Consider the following 13,482-nt stretch of genomic DNA (forward strand, 5'->3'; position numbering starts at 1 on the left):
CTATTGTGCTGTTAGAAGAAAAGCTACTACATGCATGCTAAGAAGGTACAGGATGAACTAAGAGGTAAAAGTATTGTTGCAACCTATTTGCAAGAGAAGTGAAGAAAAAAGCAAGAAATACTTGAAAAGCTTTATATGCAGTAAATTATTCATCCTTAAATATTCCCTTTAGCTTTTTCTTAAAATACAAAATAATGTGTTCAGAACTAGATCAAACAGGCACTTAGTATGAGACATATGTAATTCAGAGAGACAAGGAACCACCCAAATACAAATCCAACTGTACAAATCCCCTCCCCTAGATTCTCAATCCCTATAATAACCTACTAATTGGTACTACATACCTGTGTTAAAATATAGTATCTCTGGGCTTCTTCTATGACCACTAGGCTGGCATTGATATAGTCATTCTCAGTGTTCTGCAGTTTTACACGACTATGATCATCTAAAATTCAAAGAAAATTAAGAATTAATGATGCATCCATCTTGATGAATGTTTAGGCAAGTTTAGGTCTGACAAGCAATTAGAAATAAATTCTGCAGTACTAGCCAAATGGCAAACTACGAATATACGTGAAACTAATTTCTCATGTAACTTTGTTAACTGCCTGTCTCATTCTCCCCTGAGCACTCCATCAGAATAATTTCAGGCAGTTGTTAACAGAAGCTTCTCAGAAAACTGGAATACTCAGTTTTCTTTAAAAAACAAACCAAACAAAACAAGCCTCCCACACATGCCAAAAGGCAGAGGCAAGCAAAGGACTCTATTTAAAATTCTAACTTTAATATCAGAAAGATTATCAGACTGTGATACTAAAACAATGCACAATAAAAAAATCACCGTGGCTGTTCCTAGAACCTTTTAGTATCCGATTTATCACCCTCTGGGAGACATTTAGGTAATCAGACTTGTTTGCCCTGAGTAATCCTTCAGCCATTTTTTACAACTGTATTAAATAAACAGCATTTTTAGCTTAAAATCTGTACACAACTGCATGCCAGGAAATGAGATCCAAGTGACTGCAAGCCCCCTGAAGCCCAACTGCCTAGACAGGCTGTTTATGAGAAGAATAAATAAAAAATGGCAAATTAAAACGAGTTTAAGAGACTTCAACACATTTCAGGAAAAGATTCCATAAAGAAACTGACAGAGCTGAGAGTGAATTACAGTTCAATGCCAGTTTTTAACCTACATTCACCTAGTCTAACCCACAAAACTCATCTGGAGTACAGACTGGTGGCACAGCTGCTGTTAAAATGTCAGTTTACTTTTCCCTCTCCCATCCCTGCACCAGAAGGCTAACTTCCTTTTAACAAATATCTTGAGTAACGTACAAAATCCCTAAGTTTTGACATGAGCAACTACCAAGTATCACATCCAGTGCAGCTATAATAGCTGAACTCACATTAAGTCCCAGAGTCACAGCCAGTGTGTACAGCACAAGGCTTATCTAAGAAATTCACGAGTATGACCCCAAATAGGCAAAAAGTTGATGGGAATCAAAAAATAGTTACTGAATTAGACTCTTGTTCTATGGACTGCTGATATGATTTTATAAATGTATCCAAATGTATTCCGTATGTTTTGAAACCTGGGAAAAGTACACTTACTAGGTCTTGCTCTGCTTTCATGTTCTCCCTCATCTATCTGCTATTGACAGCTGTCAAAGAGGATCTCACTGAATTCAAAGAAAGAACTCAGCAGTAAATTACTACTTTTTTATTTTTCCTGAAGGACTGAGATTTGGGGTTGTTATCCTACCTCCTTTAGCTGCTAGCTTTTATATGCAGTCACGTACAAACGTGCAGAGAACAGAAATATGCTGAAAACCTATTTTTAATATAAAATTATGAGAAAGTTAGTACTTTAGTCTGTTTTCATTAGCATTCCAGCTGTAAGGCAACACCAACCTGACTTTCAGGAATATTAAAACAATTTATGATAGATCTATATGAAGAAAAAAGATATTATCAAAGCTAAGAGACAGTAAAATTAAAACATACGTGTATTTTAAAGTAATATATATCTCCTCGTATTATTTTGTCTGGATAGGAAAGTGTTACTTTTTCCTTTCATGTATCACTTTATCTGAAATGTTTCTACTGGAGAGAAACCAAGACCTTTGTAAATATTACATGTCATTTGCCAACAGGAAAAACTTAAGATCTTGTTATAGTAAATCACACATACCGGTACTAGTGTTCTCGGAAAGATGACGTAAGCAAGTACTGTTAACAGTTTAATCACCCAGCAGCAGCTGCTGTATTGCTGCCAGTAGGAGATAACTGCCGAGGCCCTAATGATGTTTCCTACTGTAATCCTTACACACGTTTTCAGGCTTATTTTACCCTTCCTATAAATTTTGCTTTGTAAACATGACAAATAAAATTCTGAAAGTTTTTTTTTAAAGTCCCTTTAACAATTAATTCTATGCACAGACAGCCTCCCTCCTCCTCCCCAACTAAAGCGAGAGGCAATCCCACAAATACACTGGCCTATACTCCACAGACAAAAGCAAGCCACTGGAATATATTGATTTCCCTTCTTTCAAGGGAAGGGATTCCTAAAGGACACAATGACCTAGAAACCTCATTCAAGCCCTGGCTTGCTCTTCCGAATTAAATGAAGCAAGCCAATTTTTGACAGTGAGTTAGCTGTAACATATTTCCCGCATGTAAAGAATTTCCAGTTAGAAAATATTTTAGATTTATATGAATGATAAACCTATCTTAAATCTTATCTTCAAGATTTATCTTAAATGTTTCCATGCCCACAACAGCTAAAATATAGTACTCATTTTCTGAAGTGCTAATTCCCCTATTTCAACAAACTATACAGCCCAAAAAAGGAAGTGGAAACCCTAAAAAATGCTTCTCATTCTGGCTCCTGCACTAAAAAAAACTACTCCCAGAAGAACTCCGAGATAAGCAGCTGTTATTACCCACTTCAGGTGAAACCCTGTCCCACTGATATCACTAACAACACTCCCCGTGTCTCAAATAAGGTCAATACTTCACATTACACATCAATTTGCCCACTCTCTGCTAAAAAAAGAAAGTGACATATCCAGTTAAAAGTGAGATATGAAACATTTAGCATTTTACATCATACCGTTCTTGCAGTTGGTTAACGAAAGGTTTTTATTTGAAAAAAACTGCTTCTAATAGTGAAACCACTGTATAACTTAAAAATCATCTTTTATCCAAGAGATGTCTCTGGCTCCCCAAATATAGAGCTATTAACAACAAAGGAGGGTGAAGTGCTACTTAGTGGATTAAAGAAAGTCATAAATAAAACATGTAGCCATAAGCCATCCCAGTGACCCAGTCTGACCCTTCCCCGCCTACCAGCAAATCCCCTTCATTTCAGTAATCTAAATCTAGTCTTTCCGAACTGCTAAATTATTCAAATTACAATACCCCGTCACTAGGCTTACAGTCTCAAGTTTCAGAGGTAGCCTAAGGCAAAGGAAAGGCAAAGTGACTTTTCCCCACCTTTCACTGGTTGTACGCAATGAATGCCACTGTATCAATCATGGCCTGGCTCATAACTGAAATGTATTCATACCGAAATATATGCATAACTACTGCACAGGATCATTACACTTTTAAAGCAGCACTCTGAAAAAAACTTATGATACTGATGCAAGCTTTATTGTATGTGCTATAAAATTCCCCTTTTCCCCAACCCCAAAGAAAGAAGTATCTCCAAAAGCAGCATGTTGAGTTCTTTTATACCACGTTTCTGGTAACAAGATGTTTTAGAGAATCATTAGATAACGTCATAAAAATCAACGTCAGCTTCTTTCGGATAGAACACGTCCCTGTTCTCAGCGCATACACTCAAATAATAGGACAGAACGGGAACATTTTTCCAATAATAATTAATCAGCACTAAATGCAAAACCATCGCTATCAGCTTGAACTCTGCTCCCTGTAAAGCACAACAATCTTCATGTTCCTCTCTCCTGGTACATACTCTACAACAATTGGAAGCCAATCACTGAAAGGTCCAACACAAAGTCTACTAATCGCCACAAGAAGAAAACAGGAGAAATCACTGCCTCTCAAGATCCTGCAACAGCAACATGATCTATCAAGCAAAAACGTTCAGATGACCTAAAATATTGGGCTACACACATTACAAAGGAAGGCTAAAGATAAAACTGCGTAAACCCCCATCTATCCTCCAAAGACAAAGAAAAAAAAAAAAAATCCTGCCAATTTTGCAGAGGGGATTTCCTTCTTGACTCTAAATCTGGGAACATAGCACGCAGATCTCTAAAGGTGTTTACAGTCAATCTGAGACACTAGACTCCCCTGATATCAACTAAGGATAAGATTTGGAATAGAAGTAATAACAGAAATCTTAGAGTTTCATTAAAGTGATCAATAAAGTATAATAACCTCACAAGTTATTTTCCTCTTAACAATGTTTTCTGAGAAATGGTTTCATCTGTCAGGAAATGACTGGCTGTCAACCCAAACCTATTTCAGATTAACTTCCTGTTTCAATAGTACTACATAGCCAAAATATTCCTCTCCTTATTCTAGACTAATACCAAACTGCTAGACTGCTATTTTTTTTTGGATAGGCAGTAACTGTTGAGGGTTTTTACCTAACCAAACTTAAGCACAGCACAGCTGTTTAGCCAACAAAACTGGACCCTAACAAAAATATTTATGAAACTGGAGACAATGTGAAACTCAACTGTATTGGGCAAAGATGATTTGTATTTCCCAGTTACGAGAAATCAACTTTTACCTAGAAATGTAAGTAATGGGCACAAGTTGGTTTCAGTGTACCTGTCCTGTGTATTATGGCTGAAAAGGGGGAAAGCAACCCAAAACATTTTTTCCTGCACTTGTAATTGACATCTTTTCTGTAAGACAATAATCTTTGCATTTCCTCTTGCAGACATACCACCTCAGATTTTAGGCTGGCTTGGCCGCTATCTAGATTAACAAACCATTTTCTCACTGCTAGGGAGAAATAAAACATTTTCATCAAATTACATCTTATGTCTTACAAAATTAAGTAGCTAGATCTTAAAAGTTTAACTGCTAGTTCTGAAGGCCTTTGACTATCAGAGAATATTAGTATTATCACTTGTTTTTCATTTAAACACTATTAAAGAGCAGTAAAATTTGTGAAGGACTGAGATGTTAAGATTGTGTAAGACTGAGTTGTCTAGCATTTCTGCAACACCAGTTCCTTGCATACACGCACCACAATTAAATGTGTTCACCACAGTGACCAAGCTGCACAGCTCTTACCCCTGCTGCTCTGAAATTTAGATACTGCTATCTCGGAATGTTATTTATCATATATTCCTTTCCAGGTCTCTTTCTCCTTCCAACTCTCACCATCGTTACAGGTACAATTATGAGTCATGTTTGAAAACATGCTACTTAAACAGGAATTAGTTCAAACAGCATTCTGCACTTTCTCCTGATGCGGTCTTGCTCCTAGTGCCCAGTTCTGAAGGCTCAGTGGCCCAATTTAAACCTTCTTTCTGTCATAAATACTACAAACTGAGACATGCCTCAAAATTCACCATCTTAGTTCAGTCATCATGTTATACTTTGTGTCAACTAGCATGTAATAACTCTAACCCTTTCCTGAGCACAACTACTACTTCAAGACCAGATTTTATCTAACTGTCTCTCTGCTCTTGCACAGGGTCCAGGGATTAATACAATCACATAATTATTTTCCTCCTGGCTAAACAAGCATTTCAGATGCAGGCTTTTCTGCGATCACACAGAGGGTTCAGTGCTCTTCACTATTGTAAAAGGTATGCCATGATTAAAGAAAATTCTGAGCTCCAAAAAGCTACAGGAGATGAATACAACTCACAGGCATTATCAGATGCTACTTAAGTAAGACAATGTCTTTTTATTTACTTATTTTAGAAACACTCTTTTTAAAATGAAAGAAAATCACAAAGGTAAGCTCCCATTCTCTTTGCGGTAATGCCTAAGAAACAAAATCCACAGATGGGAGAAACGGTAAATGCATGAACACAGCTTTTGCCACAGAAATTGTATAGGATATTGCACGCAGGAATAGAACTTGGGTCTCGAGGGTTCAAATCCAATTTCCTGCCTTGTCTTCTTACAAACCCCATCCCAACTTAGGTATGAAACAGAAAGTGAATAAAACATGATCCGCTTTACCACCAGTAAGATGCTAATGCTGTGCTGTAACAGGACAGCAAAGTTGGGAAACGCATAGATCAACAAAGGTCCAGCAGAGGCCTATCTCCCTTTGCAGAGCACACAGCGGAAGTTAGTAAGCCATGACTAACTTGAGGTGTCTTCTTCAGAACTGTACTGTCTGAAGTTCATTTTCATCAGATTCAGCATTAAGCCAGACTGGATCCATCCGGTGCAAACACACAGTGCAAGTTAGCAGCCTGGCAGCAGTTGAACGAGCGGCAAGCAGTGCTGCATCTGACCAGCGTGACTCAACCCGAGACCCTTCCGTGTAATTTTGAGAAGTGCTATGCACATGCTGTTACCACAACTTTCAACTGGAAACAAGGAGTTCAGCACTTCTCCAAATCTTACAATACGTATTCAGATTAGGCTCTCAAACAAAAAGCCCCAATACACCAGCAACCCTTCAAAAATTCTAGATCCAGTAACAAGAAGGGTTTTCTGAGTCTTTGGTGCTCTGAGAAACTTCATACTAAAGAACACACAAACCTTTAACCTGTTCCAACTTCAAAATTTTGTAGAGAAATTAAGGATGTACTGAATATTTTTCCTAGCCCTTTTGAAAATGATTTATGATAGATTTCTCCAGCTATAACTACATATTGGTAATCTTTTTCTCATGTGTATTTTTATAATTATTTTGCATTACAGTTTCTAAAGTAAATGCTGTTGAAAAAGGTCTACAACACTTCAGTAGCTAAGAAGCTGGCAAAAAAAAGAGCTACCTTCACTTGAGATATATGATGATTATGTCACAAAGACCATTTTATGGCAGTTAGTAAAATACAAAGCACTCCATACCATATCTACTTAGTACAAAGCACTCCATACCATATCTACTTGCATTGAGAAAATTAAAGAACAACTCTATGAATACACTCTTCTGAACAGACAAGAATAACAAAATTTCAGGGTGTTTTTTTTTAAAGCAACAGTAGAAATTCAGTGGTATTTATCCACACAATCTTGTAAAGGTGCAGAATCACTTAGCCCAAAAAGAAACTGTTTATGTTAGTCAAGGCTTATTAACTCAATTTCTGTGCTCAGCAGGTGTTGATTTTTTTTAAGACAGATAAGGCAACATTAAATAAATAATTTCCTTGTGAGAAAAATATCTTTAAAGGATTACTTTGCAGCTCACAAACATCTACCTATATACTAATAATTATGCTTTGCAGTCATCTCTCATTCACCATTCAGCACAATGAATTTAACTGGCAGACTTTTCTCCCTTCTGTTTTACACATTTGTGTATGTGCTACAAAAACCACATTTATCACAGGATACATGCCTTCAGAAATAAACAAAATACGAAACCTACAATGACCATGATTTATTAGTGAGGGTGTTTAAAAGTGAACTGGGTAAGTAAACAGTCTAGAAAATTTACTGCAATGATTACAGAAGAGATACTTACAGGGACTAACATCTCTGTATCTGTTTCGATTTCTGTTTTCTGGATATTTTGCAACTCTATGAGGGTAGTCACTGGACCTATGTCGAATTTCCTTTAAAAGACAAAAAATACAATTTACTTATAGCCAGTAAGATGATTAAGGTTACTGTTCTACACATCTTATTGGAAGACTTCCAAGCTTCTTAATTAGTCAAGGTTATTCATTACTAACAATTTTAAACCAACCTCTGCTACACCTAGTGTCATTTTCACTCAGAAAACGTGTGCTTTGTTCTGGACCAAGCTCTTGCCATTTAGATCTTCCCATACGTAGTGAACACCACCAAACTAACATAAGCGCAACCTGGTAAGCAAGTGATGTAGCAGGAACAAAGGGAAAAAAAAACCCAGATATTTATTATGCTTACAGTTTACCTCAGACTCGCATGTTATCTCCCACATTAATAAGAGACTCAGAGAGAACTAACAGCAGTATAACTGCTAGCTCTTTTACACCAAGTGGCAGCAGAAATCCCCACAAAGATAACTGAACTAGTTAAGGATTTTATGGCTGCTGTTAACAGCCACAAGATTATTCTTGGTGGTTTGATGGTTCAACCCATATAGCTGTAGTTAAACATGATTCAATATGAAGGAACAATTCTAGACTCACAAATACCAATATGAAATCACAGCCACCTTCTCCCCAGGCATTAGAATCATAGAATCAATTAGGTTGGAAGAGAACCTTGGGATCATCGAGTCCAACCATCTACCCTACTCTACAAAGTTCTCCCCTATACCATATCCCCCAACACCACATCTAAACGTCTCTTAAACACATCCAGGGATGGTGACTCAACCACCTCCCTGGGCAGCCTATTCCAATGCCCGACCACTCTTTCTGTGAAAAATTCTTTCCTAATCATAGAATCATAGAATGGCTAGAGTTGGAAAGGACCTTAAAGATCATCGAGTTCCAACCCCCCTGCCATGGGCAGGGACACCTCTCACTAGAGCAGGTTGCTCAAAGCCCCATCCAGCCTGGCCTTGAACACTTCCAGGGATGGGGCATCCACAACTTCCCTGGGCAACCTGTTCCAGTGCCTCACCACCCTCACTGTAAAGAATTTCTTCCTTATATCTAATCTAAATCTCTTCTCTTCCAATTTAAAACCATTGCCCCTTGTCCTGTCACCACTCTTCCTGACAAAGAGTCCCTCTTTGTCATGGAATGTCATGTCCCTCTTTGTAATGTTCAGTCTAAACCTACCCTGTTGGAGCTTGAAGCCATTCCCTCTCATTCTGTCATTAATACAAACCTTTCAATAATATGCATTTGGAAGATATTCAAAGATAATCATTTACGCGCTATTTTAAGGAACACACTGTTCAGATCTCTGAATGTTCAGTTTTATTAGTTTTTTGCCTCTGAGTGTATCTTTTCCACAACTTCACTAAGATATATACATTTACCTTATGTAGACAAATGAAAACACAGCTAAAGTGCTATTGATGAGCAGCCTCCAATGAACTGAACTATCCCTCTACACTATACTATATCAAGATGGTATTGATGCCATCTCAGCAGACACACTGTATGATATAGAATTAACAATATTTTACTTTGAATTCTCCTTTTTTTTTTAGATGATGTTGCTACACATGATCATTACGCCCCATGTAAACCTCTCTTTACAACTAAGCATTCTTTGGTATTCTCTATGTTTCTGCTGCCTGATATGTCTTCTCAAACTTTCCAAATAGTCTATATATTCCCAGACAATGAACACAGCCAAAAAGGACTTCAGTGGAAATCTAATGTACGTAAGCAAGCTCCATTTTTTAGCATCTGGTGTGTAACGTTACTGAAGTGCAATGCCAATGTGCAAAGAAACAAAACCACAAAGCGGAGCAGCAACTGTCAAGCACCAATGCTCTACATATTTGTATAAAAATGTCTTGACCTATTAGACAATCAGGTTTTTTTATTTTGATTCGACATGTTGGAACTTGTCCTCTCCTCTAGCTTCTATGGCTTACAAGCTTTGGGAGCAACCACATGCACGTTGAATAAATGCATCCGGCAGGCATTCACAACCAAGTTCCCACAAAATGTAAATTCTGTATTGCTTCATAACAGGACACAACCTATTTTGTTTTTAAAAGCACTGGCACTCTGTGCACAGAAACAGACTTGTCATTTGGTAAAGAAACATTAAAAAGGCTAGAAACACTACTACAGTGATGCGACAGGGAGCTTACTAAAAAGAATTAAAACTAAGGAAGTTTAATGACTAGTTCTAAAATCAGTTTTTCCACATACGATCCAGCCATCACAAAATGGAGAAACAAACCAGAAGACAGATGTAACGTAGGGCATATTACACAAGAAAAACTTGCAATAAAAAAAAAAGTGAAAAATCGGTATTAGATATTCAGTCATTAATTCAGAATGGACAGGAGCTCCAGGAGGCAGCATAAATATTCCGAGCTTCACAGAATTTTACCTTAAGTCTTGGCAAATTCACGGAGCTGAAGGGCAAATATACAAAACTGGTCTCAGCAAAAAGAATAAAAAACCCTAATGCCCAACTTTCTTTTTTTTCTTCAGAGAAACTTACACTTCTCATGGCAAGTGTGTCTATTTCTTATACAACACTATCATCGGAAAATACCTTCCTAAACAAAAACTCAGTGTAAAAACAAGTAGTCAGCAATTAGGAGTATTTTCTGCAAGTCTGGGCTATTGAAAAGCATCACGTGCTGTTTCCCCTTTATTTTTTAAGCAGATCTTCGTTCTCTGGCTTTAGCATAAAACAAATGTGTTAAGTGCCCTGAGAAAAACCTGCATTCGCAAAACCTACAAAATTGGGAAAACATACAATTCTAATACAAACAACTTTATTTTAAAAACGTTAAAACACTGCTGTAATAAAATTAGGAAATCCATATACAGAATTTAGGAGTTAATTTTCTCTTCAGTTTACTTCTCCAAGTATAATGACTTGCGAAAGCTAACTTACTTGTTCAGTCTGGATAGACCGGAAATAATACACGTGTGTGTACCTTTTAACCTCAAGAACAATACTGGCTGTCGAATTATTCTCATAAACTGCACTAAATTAATGAGATAAAAGCGTATTATTTCCACTATCCCTTGTCAAATTCAAACCACAGTTCAGTTCCATAATACACGTCTAGAGATAATGTATTTGAAATACACATATACGTGTATCACACAAACCACTAATTTAACAGAGAAAAAGCATAACAAAGCATAACAAAGTCAGTAAAAATAACTTCAGTTTTGGGTTGTTTTTCCTAGTTTGTGAAAGAGCACTGTAAAATACATACTGCTGCAAGAAACTACTGTAGTATTATAAACTTATACGTGAAGTCTATTTTATGGAACTGACCCAAAGACTACTGCTGCACCAGTTAGTAATCGGTGTCGTTTCCAGAGAAAAAGGGTAAATCGTGTGTTTCTGAGCTGCTCTCCTGCAGAAGCCAAGCAGGCGGTAGTGGTGGGTAACAGGAGGGCGAGCGGGTGCCTGAAGAACCGCGACCCCAGAGCCGATGGCAAGCCTTGGCCGAACCCACGTTGCCGGCTATAACTTTCCGCTCCGCCGGGAAACCGCGGGGAACAGCCCCTTGCCCAGCCCGCTTCAGCCCTCCGCGCCCCGCCGCCCGCACCCGGCCGGGGCGAGGGGGGGGGGGGGGGGACGGGGGGCGCCGCCGCATGCGCAGTACGCCGCCAGCACCCCCGCCGCTCCGCACGGCGCCTGCGCGCCGCCGCCGCTCCCGCCGCCCCCTCCCGGTGAGCCGCGGCGGCCGCCCGCCGGGAGCATGCGCGGCGCCCGCCCGCAGTTTCGCTGCCTGCACCTGAAAACGAGTCGTGGCCCAGCGACTTCCGCTCCCCGGTGAGGTGGCGGCAAGTACCGGCAACGGGGCGCTGCTGGCCGGCGGCCCTCTCCCCGCCCGCTCTCCCGCCGGCGGAGAACCCCCACTTACCAGATAACGCGCCTGCCAGTCGTTAGTGGCATCGATCTCCTGGAACTCCTGCTCGATGATGGCAGACATGGCGACAGCGGTGGCGACCAGAAGGCGAGCCCGTGGGGAGGCCGGCGCACTGCCGGCCCCTCGCGCGCTGCCCACCACAGGGGAGCGCCGAGCACGCTCCGCCCCCACCGCTGCTGCCGGCGCCGCGCGCGCACATACGCTCGCAGCGGGTCCTGCCGGCGCTGGGCGCATGCGCGGCCCCTTAGCTCCGCCCACCCGCAAGGGCCGAGACCACACCCCCGGAGGGGAGGAGAGCACCTGGAGTGACGTCAGGGGGGCGGGGTAGGGCGCGCCGCCCTCAGGTGGCTCGGCCCGGAGCGGTGAGGGGGCTGCGAGGCGCTGCGCTGCTTCGCGGCGCCTCAGCTGGCTGCAAGGCGACAGACGACGGCAAGCCTCGCCGCCTGTACAGCAGCAGCCCCTTGGGTTGGAAGGGACCTCAAAGATCCTCTAGTTCCAACCCCCCCTGCCATGGGCAGGGACATCTCCCACTAGAGCAGGTTGCTCAAAGCCCCATCCAGCCTGGCCTTAAACACTTCCAGGGATGGGGCATCCACAGCTTCTCTGGGCAACCTGTTCCAGTGATCGCTTCAGGGAGAAACTCCCCGAGGAAACCGCTCCGCAAAACGGTCAGCGGAACTCAAGGCCAAGCAAAGGGTTCAGCAAGGGCTGCGGTTGCCTAAGCGGCAGGAAAACCCGCCCTGCGGCTCGGCCTCCCGCAGAAGCGCCCTTCGAGACAAGGGGGCTGCGCCTCGCACCTCAGCACAGATCTTGCTGTGTAACGTGCGGCTGTAATTAGTGTCGCTAATTAGTGTTGCACAGGGGAAAAAGAGGGTAAAGCGCCGGGCTCCCTTCTCCTACCCCAGCGACAGCCCTGCCGTTAGCCCCGCCGCCCCCTCTAGGCGGGGTCCCTCTCCCAGGCATGACTCCACGCCCTCCCCCAGCACGCCCCCTCACCGACCGGGAGGTTCCACCGGGAATATTTTTATCCGCCCTCGAGCGGCCTCTGCCCCCGCCGTGCCCCTCAGCTCCCCGGCTCGGCCGCCCCCTCCGCCGGTTAGACACGCCCCCTCTACCGCCCCCTGGCGGTTAGTCGCGGCGACCGTTGCTTGTGGTGCGGTCGCCGGGCCCCCTCAGCGCCGGGCCCCCTCAGAGTGCCCCGTCACCGGGCTTGTACAGGCGTGCAGCGGTTGAGCGTGGCATCTGCTGTCACCGCACCTCGCTGGTTATGGTCACCATAACCAGCTGCGCGGTTCTGGCCGTACTGCCACCGCACCTCCCTGCTGAGGCGCCGGGCTGGGCCTCGGGTGATTTCTAAGGAGGACTTCAGGTGTGTGAGGTGAGGAGGGAAGGTCGGCAGAGCGAGGCGATCACACCGTTAGTGTGCCGATGGAATTAACGTCAGTAAGGCACTGAGGAGGTCGCATGCCAGCTGCCGTTACAGCAGCGCGGTGCGAAGGCCCCAGTGGCACGATGACTCCCGGCGTGAGCGTTGCCCACATCGCACCTCAAGGCCGAAAGTTGCGTGCTGGTGAAATGTAGCCTCAGGGCTGAGTGAGCTGAGTTCACACCCTCCTCTGCTGAGGTGTTTTTACAGCTAGGAAACACAGGGACAAGGGTCACTCAGCGTGATGCAAGAAGTACATGTGTAGTTACACAGGTAAGGCAAATATTTTTGGAACAGACTTCTGGTTTTGACACCTAAATACCTGTCATTGGCATACCTGTCATCGGCTGTTGCATTTCCTTCCTGTCTGCGGGTTGCAGTGCAGTACAGTGCTCCAAATCCACGTGCTGATGTGCTC

General features: G+C 42.4%; 1 protein-coding gene across 3 annotated transcripts in view; it reads right to left on the bottom strand.

Annotated features, from left to right (window-relative positions):
- The window catches only part of PTPN2 (protein tyrosine phosphatase non-receptor type 2), a 34,905-nt gene extending 22,151 nt beyond the window's left edge, over positions 1-12,754 (bottom strand). For 2 of the 3 annotated variants that reach the window (XM_074146279.1, XM_074146277.1), the window contains exons 1-3: positions 11,633-12,754; positions 7,640-7,730; positions 345-445 (exon numbers count right to left, since the gene is read on the bottom strand). In XM_074146279.1, the coding sequence (XP_074002380.1) occupies positions 345-445; positions 7,640-7,730; positions 11,633-11,872 (432 nt within the window). In that variant the 5' untranslated portion in view covers positions 11,873-12,754. The remainder of the gene's footprint in view (positions 1-344; positions 446-7,639; positions 7,731-11,632) is intronic. The other variant, XM_074146278.1, reaches the window with a different exon arrangement.
- Between the last annotated feature and the right edge of the window lie 728 nt (positions 12,755-13,482).

Source organism: Numenius arquata, chromosome 4 (genome assembly GCF_964106895.1).
Source record: "Numenius arquata chromosome 4, bNumArq3.hap1.1, whole genome shotgun sequence".
NCBI lineage: Eukaryota > Metazoa > Chordata > Aves > Charadriiformes > Scolopacidae > Numenius > Numenius arquata.